Source organism: Bison bison, unplaced genomic scaffold, assembly GCF_000754665.1.
Source record: "Bison bison bison isolate TAMUID 2011002044 unplaced genomic scaffold, Bison_UMD1.0 scf7180017864115, whole genome shotgun sequence".
NCBI classification, from domain to species: Eukaryota; Metazoa; Chordata; class Mammalia; order Artiodactyla; family Bovidae; genus Bison; species Bison bison.
Window position 1 is genome coordinate 603,076 of NW_011494687.1, and position 15,669 is coordinate 618,744.

A 15,669-nucleotide genomic window follows, 5' to 3' on the forward strand; every position below is an offset into this window, starting at 1 on the left:
CAGGGGCAGGCCTCAATGAGCGGCGCCGAAGAAGGAGGAGCTGGGGGAAAGGGACTGGGCGGCGAGTGAGGTAAGTCATTCGCCGGGAGGTGAGGAGGGGTCAAACCCGACGCCCTGGCCCCGAGGGGAACCTGGGTGGGACTCTCGAGAGGTCTCATTGGAAGGGTGAGGGAAGGGCTCTTAACTGGGTAAGAGGCATTCTTTTCAGGCAAAGTGGCTATTATAAAAATAACTAGGGTGCCCCAGAGTTGAGCCGAGAGGGATCAGTGTGGGAGGACTGACACAAGCGAAGAAAGCTTTCCTAATCTAGAAGACTCAGGTAGCCGGACTAGTGGAAGCAGGGCCACGAATCAGTGATGGGAACTTCAGGGAATGCTGAAGGGTGAGCTGGGGACCTTGGGTTTTGCGAGTACTCGCGCTTTTGTTCCCATTGGTGTGGAGATGTGGCAAGTTGAAGTTTTCTGATACTCTCAGGGTAGACAGTGAAGACAAATTGTTTTTTTTCTGTGACTGTTGGCAGTTCCCAACTCAGCCCCTACTCTCTCCCTTGGCCTCAAGCTGGTTTAGGCTGCAGTCTCGGTGTTTCTTCTTACCTCCTGTTTCATGTCCTGTGAAAAAGCTAAGAAGTTGGGTTTGGGGGATGTTTGTTCCTTTCTTTCCTGCTTAATAATGTGGTCTATATTGGGGACCATATCTCTCACCTGGAAGTGGGGAATTAGTGATTCATTTTCTGCTCTAGAAATGGGCTTATGTATCCCCAACCATCCAAAGATCGTCTGACCATAGTTGGTGAAACTTTTGTGGTACTTAGACTTGGGTATTTCCCAGGCAGGTAATGATTATGTGGAATCAAGCCTGGAAATATGAGGTGATATCACAGAGGAAGGGATTTGGGGAAGAGAGAAATTTCATTCCAGAAGGTTGGCATCACCCGTTCTTTGTCTCCTTCTTCAGGAGCCGGGGTTTCTGAGCTATTAGAAAGCTGGGTCAAACAGAGGCACTCGGGGAAGGAGGTGAGTAGAGAAAAGGAAGATGGATTTCTAAGACGCAGAGGTCCCTTCCTCATATATTTTTAACAGTCTACTGACCTCCTTAGTTCCCCCCATAGATTGGAGCTTACTGGATTTTCCCTTATTATACTTCCTCCTTTTTCCATTTTATACCACTGTATTTTATAACTACTTTCTTTTTAATTAGACAAGTGGTATGTACATATTAAAATATTCAGGTTTTATGGAAGTGTAAAAAGTGTAAAACCTCCCATATATACCCTGCTCATTTCATCCAGAAAGGTCAGAGATAAGAGACAGTAGATCAAACTAATCTTACTTCACTTTGGGGAATGTGCCACCAAAGGCAGTTCTGTTTTCATGTTCCCACCATGCTCTGGCTTCTCCTTTCCAGTTTTCCCTTCTGGGATGATACTCTGTTATTTATTGTGCTCCTTTCACAGTTCATTCTGTCTTGCTTTTATCAAATTCAGACAAGTAGAGAGCTGTACTCTGGGTTATCCCTTCACATTCTTACACAAACGCACACACCCTACTTGTGCACTGGGATCCTAAAAGGAAAGTGAAGTCGCTCAGTCGTGTCCGACTCTTTGCGACCCCATGGACGGTAGCCTATCAGGCTCCTCCACCCATGGGATTTTCCAGGCAAGAGTGCTGGAGTGGATTGCCATTTCCTTCTCCAGGGGATCTTCCCGATCCAGGAATCAAACCCAGGTCTCCCGCATTGCGGGCAGACACTTTACCATCTGGAGCCACCAGGGAAGCCTCTTCAAGAGGATCTTCCCGGGTATCCTAAGGAAATGCCCAAATAGGTGGCCAAAACGTCTTTCTCTTTTATGGGCAGGAAAGAAAAGTTAAAGTGAATCATTTTGTTTGGGAAAATTACTGGCATCTTTGCTAAAGTGAGGAATTTGAGATTTCTGTCCTGTGGTTCATGGTCTCTGCATGTTCAAATTATATGACTCTCCCTTCATTATCCCCAAAGAAGATGGTGGTTCTTCTAAAGGCCCTTTGTGTCTGTCTTTCTCTAGTGATATGAGAAGCTTCCAAATTTTTCTGGCTTTGAAATTGGTTTTCCTCTAAACCTCAACACAACTGGGACACTTTTTTACACCACCTTATTAATTGAATTTGTCCTTACTGGCTTTAGAAGCCCTGTGATGTTCCCAGCCTTTGTACAGTGCCCTTGGAAACCTTGATTGTTGTCCCTCCAGAAGCTTTTGTTTTCTCTTCTACAAAGCCAGTCCTAGAGAAAATTGTGTAGATGTGTATGTGTTTTAAATCCTCACTAGGCTTTGCCATTTCCTACATCCTGATGGTATCCTGTCCCTTTTTTTTTTTTTTTGTCACTTTCTTCTATACATCTCTTCTTATCTTTTCTACCTTCCCCTTAATCAAAGCCTACTTTCAAGAAAAATGGTCTAAAATTGCTCCACATTAGGGTGTAAATAACGAATAGTCATTTAAAGTATTAATCCTCCCAAGAGTTCTTGCTTTTTAAAGAGGGAGTTAAAGAATGGAAATTATCAGTATAGAATTTCAAACATAGATCTGGAGTTACAAAAATATATTTGGAGAAGAGGAGTTTCCCATTGCTCTTGAAGTCATACCTCATCCCTTCTTTTTGCCCAGGAGCAAGGATTGCTCTTTTACAGTTTGCTTGTTTGTGTTCACTGATACGAATTTGACTTAGGAGGGGACATAGGTATGAGAAGCAAGTGCCTGCTCCCTAATCCTATGGCATTTCAGATTGGTAAGTAATAACCAAAGTGTGAGACAGTGTATTTAAATTAAGGAAATGCAACAGCCTGGTTGGAGGAGGGATACCTTAAAACCCTACACAATACACTCCCACTTCCCAAAAGAGTGTTTTAGGAAAGATTTAGTCATTGACTGAACAGTAACTGAGCTGAGTAAGGAGCCACCCAGGTGAGCGAAGTGTGCATATTCTAGGTCAGGTTGTAGTTTCTGTTGAGGGGCAGAAACCTTTTCAGATGTATGATTTTTTATTTTTCCTTTTTTTAAACTTGTGTTTCTTAAGTTTAAGAATTAATGGAGATATTGAACCAAAGTTTTTTTTAGCACTTAACATTAACTGAAGATTCAGAAAACTTTGTTTTTAACCATAGTTGCCTCAGTGTTACAGTGGGAGGGCTGCATATTTGGTGTGATTAGGCCATCTGAAGCATAGTAAAGTAACGGGTGACAGGAAAAGCAGTTAGCCCATGTGAGTTGCAACAGTACCTTGTGGGCTGGGTCCCAAGAGGGCCCTCTATCCAGGGGAGATGACAAACAGGCGAGAGAGCAATTTGGCCTATTAAAAACGTTCCCAAATGGAAATAAGATTCTGTCCAGAAGGGGAGGAGTAGATGGAGGAAGCAAGCAGGATTGCTTTGACATTAATGAATACCTACTAGGGGACGACAGAAAATGAGATGGCTGGATGGCATCACCGACTTGATGGACGTGAGTTTGAGTGAACTCCGGGAGTTGGTGATGGACAGGGAGGCCTGAACTAGGAACCCCGACATTGTGTTTTGCTCTGGAGATTGAAAATGACATAAATAGTCACTCTTTTTGAGAAGTTCTTAGTTTAGCAGAGCAGACAGATACACTTAAATAATGTAGTAAATGTTGTGATAAGAATGCAGTCTTTTTTATTTTTTGACCAGGCCACATGGTTTGTGGGATCTTAGTTCCCCAACCAGAGATTGAACCTGGCCCCAGGCCGTGAAGGCCCTGAATCCTAACCACAGGACCACCAGGGAATTCCCAAGAATGTAGTCTTAATACTATGGGATTCCAGAGGAAGCAATGGTGAATTCTCTTGGGGTGAGAGGGTAATTACACAATTTCACAGAGAATGTGACATTTGAGTTTGTCCTTAAAAGATACATTAGGCATTTGCTAGGCAGACAAAGTGGAGAAAGGCATTCCAGTCTTTCCTAGGTCAATATGAGGGACTTTGCAGTACCATGCTGATAAGAGATTAAGTGTGCTTTTTTGCTTTTGGGGAAATATAAGGGAGAGGATTGGAGAAGGAACTGGCAACGCACTGCAGTATTCTTGCCTGGGAAATCCCATGGACAAAGAAACCTGGTAGGCTACACAGAGTCAAACATGACTGGAGCTACTGCACAGCAGGGAGAGGGTAAGGGGAAGTAGAAAAACTCTTTTAAGCCCATGACTCATTGGTTAACATTGGATCAGTGCAATGAGCCAAGTAGTGAAATTCAATTTAAGATTTTGGTAACTTGGGGTCTAAACAAAGTTGGAGAGTTGAAGACACTTACTAGCTTCTGTGCTGTCTTTCTATTCAGTAAATCTCACATTAATCCCACGGCCCATTGAATTCTGCAGAAATTACCACTTCTTTCCCTAGTGCCCGCCATTGAATTGCTCCTATTTCAGCTCTCCTGGCAGGGGTTGGTCAAGACCTTTTAGAGAAGCATAGTAATAAATGATTGCTTCTATCAGAAGGATATGGGACTAGATTCTAGTTCCCAGGGAAGGCCTGGGGCTTCCTAACTTGTTTTCAGTCCCAAAGGAAGTACTTATCCAAACTGTATAGAGGCAGAAACTATCCAGTCTAAGCTCTTGTTCCTGTCCTGGTACTTTCTTTGAATTTCAGTTCAGAGTTCAGCATCTCCTGCTTCCTTAAGTGGTATAGTGGTATTATAGGAGCAAGAGTGCCTTACTAGGAGTACTTGCTAGAAGGATATTTGCTACTAATCTGTTGTGTGATAGCTGGCTGTATGGGCAAGTTGGTTGATTTTATTTGCCTCAGTTTCCTCACTGTAAAGTACAGATTGGACTAGATGACCTCTAAACTGCCTCTAATCTGCAAAACTGAATTTATACGGCTAACATAAGGGAGGGAGCTAGACTCCAGTGGCTCTTTATCTGAAACTCAGTCTCTATTGATAGATGACAGACTTCTGGAGGCATCCATTATATGTAGTTGGGCTTCCCTGGTGGCTCAAATGGTAAAGAATCTGCCTGCAGTACAGGAGACCCAGGTTCAATCACTGGGTTGGGAAGATCCCATGGAAAAGGAAATGGCAACCTACTCCAGTATTCTTGCCTGGAGAATTCCATGGACATGGACAAAGGAGCCTGGCAGGCTACAGTCCACGGGGTCACAAAGAGACACTACTGAGTGACTAACATACACATCATATGTAATTGACATAGGAACTCAAAGTTACCAAGTGGGAAGGGATCTGAGGAATGGAGTCCTGCCCTACTAGGCATCAGCAGGCTAAGCTGCTAACAACCCTTTGTGTTGGTTTGCTTGTTTGTTTGTTTTTTTTTGCCATGCTGCTTGTGGGATCTTGGTTCCCCAACCAGGGATCAAACTCTTGCCCGCCTTGCAGTGAAATCTCAGAGTTTAACCACTGGACCGCCAGGGAAGTCCCTTAGAAAGCTTTCCTGTTCATATTTTCCTCTGCTGGGAGAGCTACCTACACTAAAGAACTTGCCCCTCATTCTCCACGTTCCCCTTCCCCAGTGGACTGATGACAGAGTCAAGCCTTAGTCATTTGATAAGCCATTCTTGTGAAGCTGGAATTCTGAGGGAAGTTAAGTCATTCTCATCTGAACTGAAAGGGCTGAAGGGAAGAAAAATCTCCTCCCTTTCTTGCCTCAGGTTTGAAGGTAATAGTCATCACACCACCTGACTGGTTGGCTGTGTTTAGTTTTTTGCCTTCGGATAGCTCGTTTGCCCACTGTCAATTGTCAGCAAAAAAAATCATCACCAGAATAGGGGAGAAATCAATTGAATCTTATGTGTATTATTCCATTTCTGTACCCCTGATCTTTCAAGAGTCTAGCTGTTGCATAGAAAATGTGATACTCTTATTAACAAGCTGGGATTAAAGATGAAGGCACAGAGATGGGCAGCTGGTCAATTACCGTGAACAGAGGAGATAGGACACAGTCTTGAGCTGAAATACTGGAGTGGGAGTTAGTCTTTCCTAACCCAGTAGTTACTAATCTCTGACAGTTCAAGAAAGTTTGCTTATTGACTCTGGCTTGACTTACCATCTGTTGGGGTCAGTGACGAGGGGCTTTTCGACCCGAGTGTCTGTGACTGTTTCCTACCTTTTTTTATTTTCCTGGCCACGCCATGCCACTTGCAGGTCCCTGACCAGGGATTGAACCCAGGCAATGAAAGCATGGAGTCTTAACCACTGGACCGCCAGGGAATTCCCTACTGTTTCCTATCTTCACACTTCCAACTCCTACTCTTTTCCCAGGCCTAGAAAGATGTGTCTGCAAATGAGAATTCAGTTCACTCTAACTTAGTGTTCTGCCCCTTGGATCAGTTGCTTTGAAATGTGAGGAAGTAAGTCAAAGAATCTAGTCACTTTTCCTGTTGTTTCTTAAGAGTATAGTATATGTGTATCAACCTAAAGGAAACTTAATCAGCTTATCATCTGTAGGTTTTTTTTTTCTCCCTATCATTTCATCTGTTTTCAAGTGTAGAGTTATAATGGCCTATCCTCTTTACCTGTGAAACAATGTATATGAAGTATTACATAAATATATTTTTAAAAATAATCCTCACAGATGCTGAGAAACTGTATAAAGAAACATATTTCTTAAAGGTACCCAGAACTTTGAATTCAAATTCTGCCTTTTACTATTTTCCCCTATTATCCTTCTTACTCCACCCCCAGATCCTCATAGATAAGGAAGCTGAAGCTAAGAAAGGTAAAAGGAGTGAGTGGCCTAGGATCACAGTGGGTTAATTAACAAAGCAGAGAAAAAACTAAGGCTTGCCTGATTCCAGAGCCCTTACCACTGCGCAGGACTGCCTCTGTTGACTTTAGCATTCCATTTTCCTAATTGCTCCATAACTTTAGTGGCAGGATTAGAAAACCTCTGACCCCTGGAGAGCTATATTCAGCCCTCATCTTAATTTCACCTGGAAGTGTTTTTGTAGGCCAGCCAGAGATTAGACTTCCTACTAACCCATCTTCAGTGGCAGGCCTCTCCAAAGCAATGTTTGTTGAATTTTTTTTTTTTGATCATGGCTCAAAAAAAAAAAGTTTTTTTACATCAAAATTCAGTGTGTGTACATACAACCACAAGTGAAGAAGCATTTTCACAAAATGATTCTTGTGCTTATTATTTGCATGCCACATGGTAATTTCTTTCTTTTTTTTTTTTTTAATATACTGATCATGATCCACCAAGCAATTTCAGGATCACTACTTGGCTTACACAATAAAAACACTCCTTTAAAGGTTTGAGGATGAAAAGAGCTAAAGAACTGTGACTAGTAGTTAAGAAGCTAATTAATACTAATTCTTGCAGTTGCAGTACTGGTTCCCAGAATTTTGGATTTAACAGACAAATTTAAGGGTTTCTGTTTTTCCACATAAGTATATTTAAAAAGCTTACTACTGACTAGCAACACCATTATTTATTTTAAAAAAAAGTTATGTAGGAAACTTTATATATTTCCTGTTAATAAAAGAAAGATTTATGTAGCATGAAAATATCTGAGTTCTTTACATACCATTTTCCTTAGTCTCATTCTCCCTAGAGGGAAGATGAGTATGTATCTTTCCATACCTTTGTCTTTGTAGAATTTTGCTTTGTTTATAGAAATAGAATCAGCCGAGTGTTTTGCTTTTTTTAAAATTGAACTATAGGTCTTAGAGGCTTATCCATGCAATAAATACATATTTACCTTTGAGAGAAAATTGATACTAAGAAGTTAGAAATCATGTTATAAAGGATACTCTTAAATTGAATAAATTTAGCTTTGTGAACAACTTGCTGTATCATTTTAATTTTAATCATTTCATCATAAACCAGTGAAAAGTTCATCACAAAGTGGCACATGTATATCTGAATTCTTAGGACTCATTGACCTGGGGGACTACAAAATACCCAGTAAGATCAGAGTAATTTTATTCAGTCCTCTGTCTTAATCTAGTCTATGCTGAGACTTTTCTGGGCTTTCTCATTTCTATCTCATTTCTCTGTTAACTTTCTCTTACACTTTTTTTTTTCTCTTTTTTTCCTCTACCTCCTTCATGTGATGGCTGCTCTTTAGGATTATATTGATAACAACTAATATTGAGATGTCCTTTAATATATTAAATTGATTATTTCTGTGAATCAGGGCCACTAAATAATACCTGTCTTACTATTTATTAGCTCTATATTAAACACATGTTTCACGTAATCCTTAGGGCTATTGTACAAGATAGGTATTTTTTCCATTTTATAAAGGTAGAAGGTAAGGCTCAGGAAGAGAAATTTTCTTGATGTCATATTAATAATGATTAGTAGCTTAATAGTACCTTTTGTCAAATATTTATGTTCTTTATATGTATTATTGCATTTAGTCCTCACAACACCTTTTGAAGTAGGTGCTCATAGACTGTTATCCCATTTTACAGATGAGGAAACAGATGCACAGGTAGATTTAGTATTTTGTCCAAAAGTTCATAGCTAATAAGCAGAACTAAAATGAATCCAATGAATTGGACTCCACAGCTTTTGTTCCTCTATGCTTCTTCCTCTATGGCTTTTCTATCCTTTCCATGTTTACTAATATTGCAGATATATTTTTAACCCTGATATTGCAGATACATTTAACCCAAAGCAATTATTTTTTCACTATATATGTCACAGAATATGATGTTTATGGAGTCACTAGAATCAGTCTTGGAGAAGGGAAACATCAATTTGAACCAACAAAGTACAGTCCAAGCAGTGCTTAGTTTTGGGGTGAGGTGGTTTTGCATGTTCTGATCATGCTAACACTTCTTTGAATCTCATAGTTCTTTTCCCCTCAGAGTCAGGTTTGGATGATTGAACACTCAAAGTCCCAACTTCTCTCTCTTTCCTCTGTACCACCAGCTTTCCTAGCCACTTATAAGGTAGAGAAGGTGGTTCAGTTATATTCTTTCATCAAGTATTTATTGCTTGAAGACTTATTCCTGTGCCATCTTCTGGAGATTGCTGCATGTGTTTAGAAGGTACACCTTCTTTCTCTGCCTCTGATTTGGAGGGCTATAGCTGTTAGGCCTTTTCAGTGTGGAGAGTAGTCTTATCCCGAGAGTAGTCTTATCCCTAGGCATCAAGAAGAGAGCTGCAAGTTGAGAGTAAATCAAGCCTACTGACTCAGACTTGATAGATTTTCAGACTCAGAGGGGTGGCAGAAACAAAGGGAAAGAGTTAACACTGAACGTAGTCTGTTTCTCTGTTACCTTTGAGCAGAAATGAGGATAGATTTTTCTGGTAATTGGATCCTGGTTTGATTTTCAGAAATGTCAGTTTTCAGAAATGGTCATGTATGAAGGATATAGAACCAGAAGCTATCCCTTTGCTCTTCACAGGGATGACTGTTACCTACACCCCTAGAGTGAATTTCTCATTTTGAAGGCTAGAAAAAAGGGGTAAAAAAAGGACAGCACCAGGACACCAAAGAGATAGTAGGGATCTGGGGCACTTTTGGGTGGACCTGGGTGTTCTTTAGGCCAACTAAAAGTTGATCGATTTGCTGTTCTTTGAAGACCTGGTGGGGAATGGTTGGGAGATTAAAGACTACTGTCACGCAGTTTTTAGTCTTTCTGTTGCAGCACACTCTACTTTAAATGCTATTCTTATTTTCTTGATGTCCACTCTTAACCACTGAGTGCCAGGTGCCTGGGACCCGCTCAGTGGTGTAAGCTTTTAATGGTGGGTGATTATAAGACTTAAGTCCTTATTGGAGCAAAGAAATGGAGATTCTGTCCTTTCTCTTAAAAAATGATTGCCATTGTCATGGCCCTATGTTTAATTTTACCCACTTTTTTTCTTGCAGAATTGTTGAAGCCTGGACGTCCCCTCCCCTCCCCCTCCCCCCTCTGCCGCTTTGTGGCATCCCCCTCCCTCCACCCTTTCCCACTCTGATAATCTAGCCATGACTAGCAGAAGCACAGCCAGGCCCAATGGGCAGCCCCAGGCCAGCAAAATATGCCAGTTCAAACTGGTCCTGCTGGGTGAATCTGCAGTGGGGAAATCTAGCCTGGTATTACGTTTTGTCAAAGGGCAGTTCCACGAGTATCAGGAGAGCACCATTGGAGGTAAGTACTTCAGGGAGAGAAGAGAGTTAGTGTTTAGAAGGGCAATTGAAGGGGAGATCTAGGGATCTGATTATGCCACTGGCCCTCTTAGCTCCCTGAAAAGGAAATCTTTTATGAAACAAAAAAATTGCCAGAATACCCCAAAACAGGTCTCTGTTCATCCTCTTCCTAGAAGAAAGAAAGGTTGGCCTTTGAGCACCAAAAAAAAACACTTTTTGTTTTAAGCTCAGACTATTTTCCTCTTCCCAGTGAAGTTCAGTTGAGGGTCATCTTGAGCAGGGTTGATTTGAGGCAGTGGCTCATAATCAAAGGTGTACATCTGAAACTCCTGGGGAGCATGCTGGGCCCTACCTCAGATTGGCTGATTAGTTTCGGAAGGAGGGTGAGATTGATGGCAGTATAGACGTGTATGTTTGGAAAAGCTCCTTAGATGATCTTCGATGCACACATCTGGTAAAGCAGAGGTTAGAACTAAATACAAAAGATAAAGAAATATTCCTTTCCTACCTTGGCTACCTTCTCTCTGCCACTATCCCGAAATAGGGTGCTAATTCAATATGAGAACTCCCCATATTTCTCCTTCTCCACTTTTATTACTTACCTTGGAAATACATTCTTAGACCAGCAGAAGTGATACAAAAAAGTTTAACAGCCAAATAATATAATGGTGGGACCTCACATCAGGCTTTAAAATCTTCTAATCAGTTCTTGATGTGACTTTTATCTGATGCTTATTGTCTCTCATTATCTCTTAATCTGTTTTGGTTAGAAGAGTGTTGACTCTGGTATTAAAGCTGGTTCTTTCTAGCCCTCAGAGTTTTACCATGGCGCCCCCATTCCTTAGCTGGAAAGACTTCTGGCAGGAAGGATTTAGCCAAGAGCAGGCTTAATTCTGGTGCCAGGACCCGAAGGAAAATGCTAAACCTTTCCAGGGTATAAGAAGGAGAATGCTAAACCTTTCCTGTAGCTGAACGGCCTGGGTAGTCACTGCTCTTAGACTGACAGTGGAGATATTTTGAAGGAGGGTGGGATGTTCCAGTGCATTCTCCCACTTACACCAACTTCTCCTCTGTTTTCTCATTCATAGCGGCCTTCCTTACCCAGTCTGTTTGTCTAGATGACACGACAGTCAAGTTTGAGATCTGGGACACAGCTGGGCAGGAGCGATACCATAGCTTGGCCCCCATGTACTACAGAGGTGCCCAAGCTGCCATTGTGGTTTATGACATTACTAATCAGGTAAGTGGGCTGAGAAGATTGTCCTTGCTTTTATTTATAGGAATTACATTAGGTGGGGGAGAGAAAACTGGTTCTTGCAATAGCAAAATAAGAATACAAATTACGCTTCCAAGTGTTGAGAAGACAGAGGTAATGAATTACCAGAAACAAATGGTTTCAATGAGTAACGGCTGCTTAGAAGAGGTGAATTTTGAGATTGGACCTGAAGGTGATAGCCCTAGATTGGCAGTTGTTCCAGCCTACCCATTCTCATCCTTGTGTTTTCCCAGGAAACCTTCGCCCGAGCGAAGACATGGGTAAAAGAACTACAGCGACAGGCCAGTCCTAGCATCGTTATTGCCCTGGCAGGGAACAAAGCTGACCTGGCCAACAAGCGCATGGTGGAGTATGAAGTAAGCTGGCCACCGAGTCCTTCCTGACACACTCCCTCTGTGCTTGGGACCTCTTTTTTCCAAACCTGCCCTCTCTGAAAACCTCATCTGAGGACATTCATCATCTCATTCCCCAGTTCTGCACCAAGTTAAATACAGCAGCACTGTGACCCTAATGCCAGCCAGGAGATTTTAGAGGAGTCAGAAGAAAATTCCAAAGCAGAGGGGTAGGGGAGTACCAGTACCAGCTGTGGGGGTACCAGTGTGAAAAGAGGAAGGAGGGAGCAATTGAATTTGAGGTAAGGGACTCAAAAGTGTCAGAACCCAAAAGCCCCTAACCAACTTACCTTCTTCCCTGTAATTAAGTTTCCTGACATCTGTTTGTTGGATTAAGTGGTGGAGACCATGGGATATCCCTTGAGGGAGTCATCACCAAATTATGGGTCCAGGGCCAGCTGGCTCAGAGGGGAGGGAACCTAGGATGTTGCCTAGCTCCAGTGCTGCATGGGAGTGGAAAGGCAGTACTTGTCTCTGCCCTACAGTCTGAGTACCAGTACACCCCACCCCTTGCAGGAGGCCCAGGCGTATGCAGATGACAACAGCTTATTGTTTATGGAGACTTCAGCCAAGACAGCTATGAACGTGAACGATCTCTTCCTGGCAATAGGTAAGGTCAGAGCAGCCTGAGGTCTTCCTGTCATTTTTCCCTTGCCTCTAGGCAAGATCACTAACCCAGGTCATAAAGGTAAATGGGAGTATCTCCCTTTATGAAAACTTTAGGTGTGGAAATACTGTAACCTTCCATCGTGACCTCCATCCTTTCGTTCCAGCTTGAGCTCCCTCATCTTCAATGTTGTTTGCAATGAACCCTCCCCTCTTGAGAACATTAGTCTCTCACATTTCCCCTTTCCCCCAATCTTTTTTGGGGAAATGAGTAAAATCTACCATACTTTGTTCCCTTCTGTTTTTATTTCTAGCTAAGAAGTTGCCAAAGAGTGAACCCCAGAATCTGGGGGGTGCAGCAGGCCGAACCCGGGGTGTGGATCTTCACGAGCAGTCCCAGCAGAACAAGAGCCAGTGTTGTAGCAACTGAGGGGGTGGCTAGCAGCAAACAAGTATGGAGCTAGCACGAGAGCTAAGAAATAACCTCCATCCCCACCCCTCAGCACACAGCCCCTACGGTAACAGCACACTGAGCCCTGGCTCCCAAGGGCTGCCTCTTGACAGCTCCGTCATGGCACTTTTTAACGCTTCAGCAGCAACACCAGGCAGCTGTTGCCACTGGCCTCCTACCCCTACTCTGGGGCTTGGGGGTCAGATCCCCCAGGACTTACCTTCCAAAACAAACTTTCTTCACTTTGTATTATAGGTGCAAGACAGTGACCTACTCATCTTTCCTCCTCCTTCTGCCCATTTTTTCAGAAAACTTATTTTTTTTTTTTTTTTTGTCTCCTGCCCCTGCCCCTTCTGCTTTTGGTCAGTCTCTGTTCTTGATCTCCTTTTCCTCCTCTCCCCAGGATGGAGAAGGTGGTAAACCTAGGAACTGAGGAAGGTTTCCAGTTCAGTCACATTAAGGGCCTTGGAGGAAAGTAAGGCTCAGAGCAGGGGGTAGTAAGGAAACATTGCCTTTTTGTTTTTGTTTGGTTGGAGATTCTCCTATCTGAAAGCACTGCAGCATCCATGAGTTGGCCTTGTGGAGGGTTTTTCTAGGTAGAGGTGGGAATGGGACGGCCAGCTCCCGGGCACCAGGTTGGAGTCTTGCTATTGTCTGACTGGGCAGAAGTGGAAGAGGTGGAGAAGCAGTGTCATCTGTGGCTCAAGAACTCTTCCAAGGCCTATTTCCCCCTCACCCAGCTTCTTAGGTAGCTTCTCCCCCATAATGGGGGAGATTCCGGACCCCAGAGTCCTCCAAAGAATCTTCACTGGTTGCCTGCCTTTTGGCTCTGTTGTGATCTAAATGGAGGAGGGACCAGTTTCTGATACCCATCCTCTGACTTAGGCATTTTTTTCTCTCTGGCCTTCAGATGGCCTCAGCCCCAGCCACCATATCCCCCTGCAGTTTGCACTTTAATTGATGGTAGTTCAGTTGTGATACTTGTTTAATGGGCGGTTTGGTTGATTTACTTGCCCTCTTTTTAATTAAGTGGAATCCAATGTGTATATGAGATTTGAGGAGGGGCTGCAAAGAACTTTACCGGTGGCAGCTAGTCAAGCCCAATCTCCACTGCTAGCTTCCTCTAATTCTTACTTCACCTATATTCTTGCCAACCTGACTCTTGGGTATAGATTTACCTTTCCTGGGAAATTAACTGAGCAGCTGGAGAACAGTCTCAGGATAGCATAGGCGACTCACTGTAGGGGAGTGAAGAAGAGTCCGGCCAGAGGGAGGAGTTTTCTGTGCTTTTCCAGGGTTCCCATTCAATTTGATCCACCCATTACCACGTCTTTTCTACTTCCCTGTAAATAGGTATGATCTTTATTCCCACTGTACAGTCTGTTCTGCCCCCCTACCTCCCATCAGACCCGATTTCTTTTCTCCTTTGTTAGTATCTTCAGTTTGTCATGCTTACTGCCCCAAACCCATCCCCCATGCAGCCAGTGGTTTAATCCACATACCACTAGGGAGTTGTACCACAGAGGTCTACCTGTGGCCCCCTCATATCATAACACCTGTTCCTGTGGACAGGGAATGACTGGCACTCAAGGTCCCTCACAACTGTCTCACATAACCAGAGGACATTGGTCCTTTCTAAATCTCTAGCCTCTCTCCACGTCCCTCATCAGATATTTTAGAATGTCTTTGGGAAGCCATCAAGGCAAGAGAGAACTCTAAATTCCTTCTTGTTCTAGCTTAGAATTTTGGGGAAATTGGGGGAAATAAGATAGGAGAGGCCATAGTGAACTAGGAACCATTCTGCCCTTTGGGCTTGTAGACTGCTTTCTGTCCCAGAGCAGCTGAGAAATCCATGACGCTGAGATTCTGAAGGACTGAGCTTAGGTTCTTCCACTTATGCCTCAATTCCCTTCCTTTCCCAGGGGCAGCCTTAGTTCCCACGGCCCTGAGACGCGTATTCTCCCCCTCTTTTCCTAGCACCCATTAGCCCCCTAAAGCACCCAGTGTGTCCTTAGAAGTGGAAGAACTAGGATGGCTCTCATACGTTTCTGAGAAATGAAGTTCTTTGTGCAGTTTTCCCCATGGAGCAGGAGTGAAGACGTTTCATTGCCTTGGGGCTGGGAAACCATTTCTCCAGGCTTCTCCCTTCCACTACCCCCCTTAGGAACAGGATTGGCCTTAACTTATGGGCCTGTCTGTTGCCTTCCTTCTACTTTCTAGGAGCTCTTCTGCTTTTCTTTGAGCTCTGGTGGGCTTGGGGAATCTTAGTTTTTATTTCCCAGCTCTTCATTTTTTCTTCTGATCAGTTTGTTTGTTTTTTAAGGGGGGGTATCTTTTTCTTTTTTTTGCCTCTAAGAAAGCATTTGCCTTTTTCCCCTTTTCTTCCTCTCCCAACATAACAATCGTGGTAACAGAATGCGACTGCTGATTTACCGATGTATTTAATGTAAGTAAAAAAGGAGAAAAAAAGGTGTATTGGAGTGTTGCTTCTTCTCTTCTCTTTTTTTTTTTTTTGCTATTTCTCTAATACTAGAAATTTGCAAGGCAACCCAGTAATGTTTTACTGAACCAGAAACACACCTGCCTTTGCATCTTGGTGCATGCACGTGTGCGTGCGTATGTATGTACATGCTTAGTTGTTTCAGTCATGTCCAACTTTGTGACCCTATGGACTGTAGCCCGCCAGGCTCCTCTGTCTATGGGATTCTGCAGGCAAGAATACTGGAGTGGGTTGCTATGCCCTCCTCCAGGGGATCTTTACCACCAGGGATTGAACCTTCTTTACTGCTAAGCCACCAAGGAAGCCCTGCATCTTGGTAACTCATTACTCATCTTTCCTAGTGAGA

General features: G+C 43.1%; 1 protein-coding gene across 3 annotated transcripts in view; it reads left to right on the forward strand.

The window, feature by feature from the left end:
* Positions 1-15,298, forward strand: part of RAB5B (RAB5B, member RAS oncogene family) — a 15,693-nt gene extending 395 nt beyond the window's left edge. The window contains exons 1-7 of one of the 3 annotated variants that reach the window (XM_010839202.1): positions 25-382; positions 955-1,013; positions 9,838-10,099; positions 11,187-11,338; positions 11,608-11,730; positions 12,283-12,376; positions 12,687-15,298. In XM_010839202.1, the coding sequence (XP_010837504.1) occupies positions 9,937-10,099; positions 11,187-11,338; positions 11,608-11,730; positions 12,283-12,376; positions 12,687-12,802 (648 nt within the window). In that variant the 5' untranslated portion in view covers positions 25-382; positions 955-1,013; positions 9,838-9,936 and the 3' untranslated portion in view covers positions 12,803-15,298. Of the gene's footprint in view, positions 1-24; positions 383-954; positions 1,014-9,837; positions 10,100-11,186; positions 11,339-11,607; positions 11,731-12,282; positions 12,377-12,686 lie in introns of those variants that run through there. The other 2 variants (XM_010839200.1, XM_010839201.1) reach the window with 2 other exon arrangements.
* Positions 15,299-15,669: the final 371 nt, after the last annotated feature.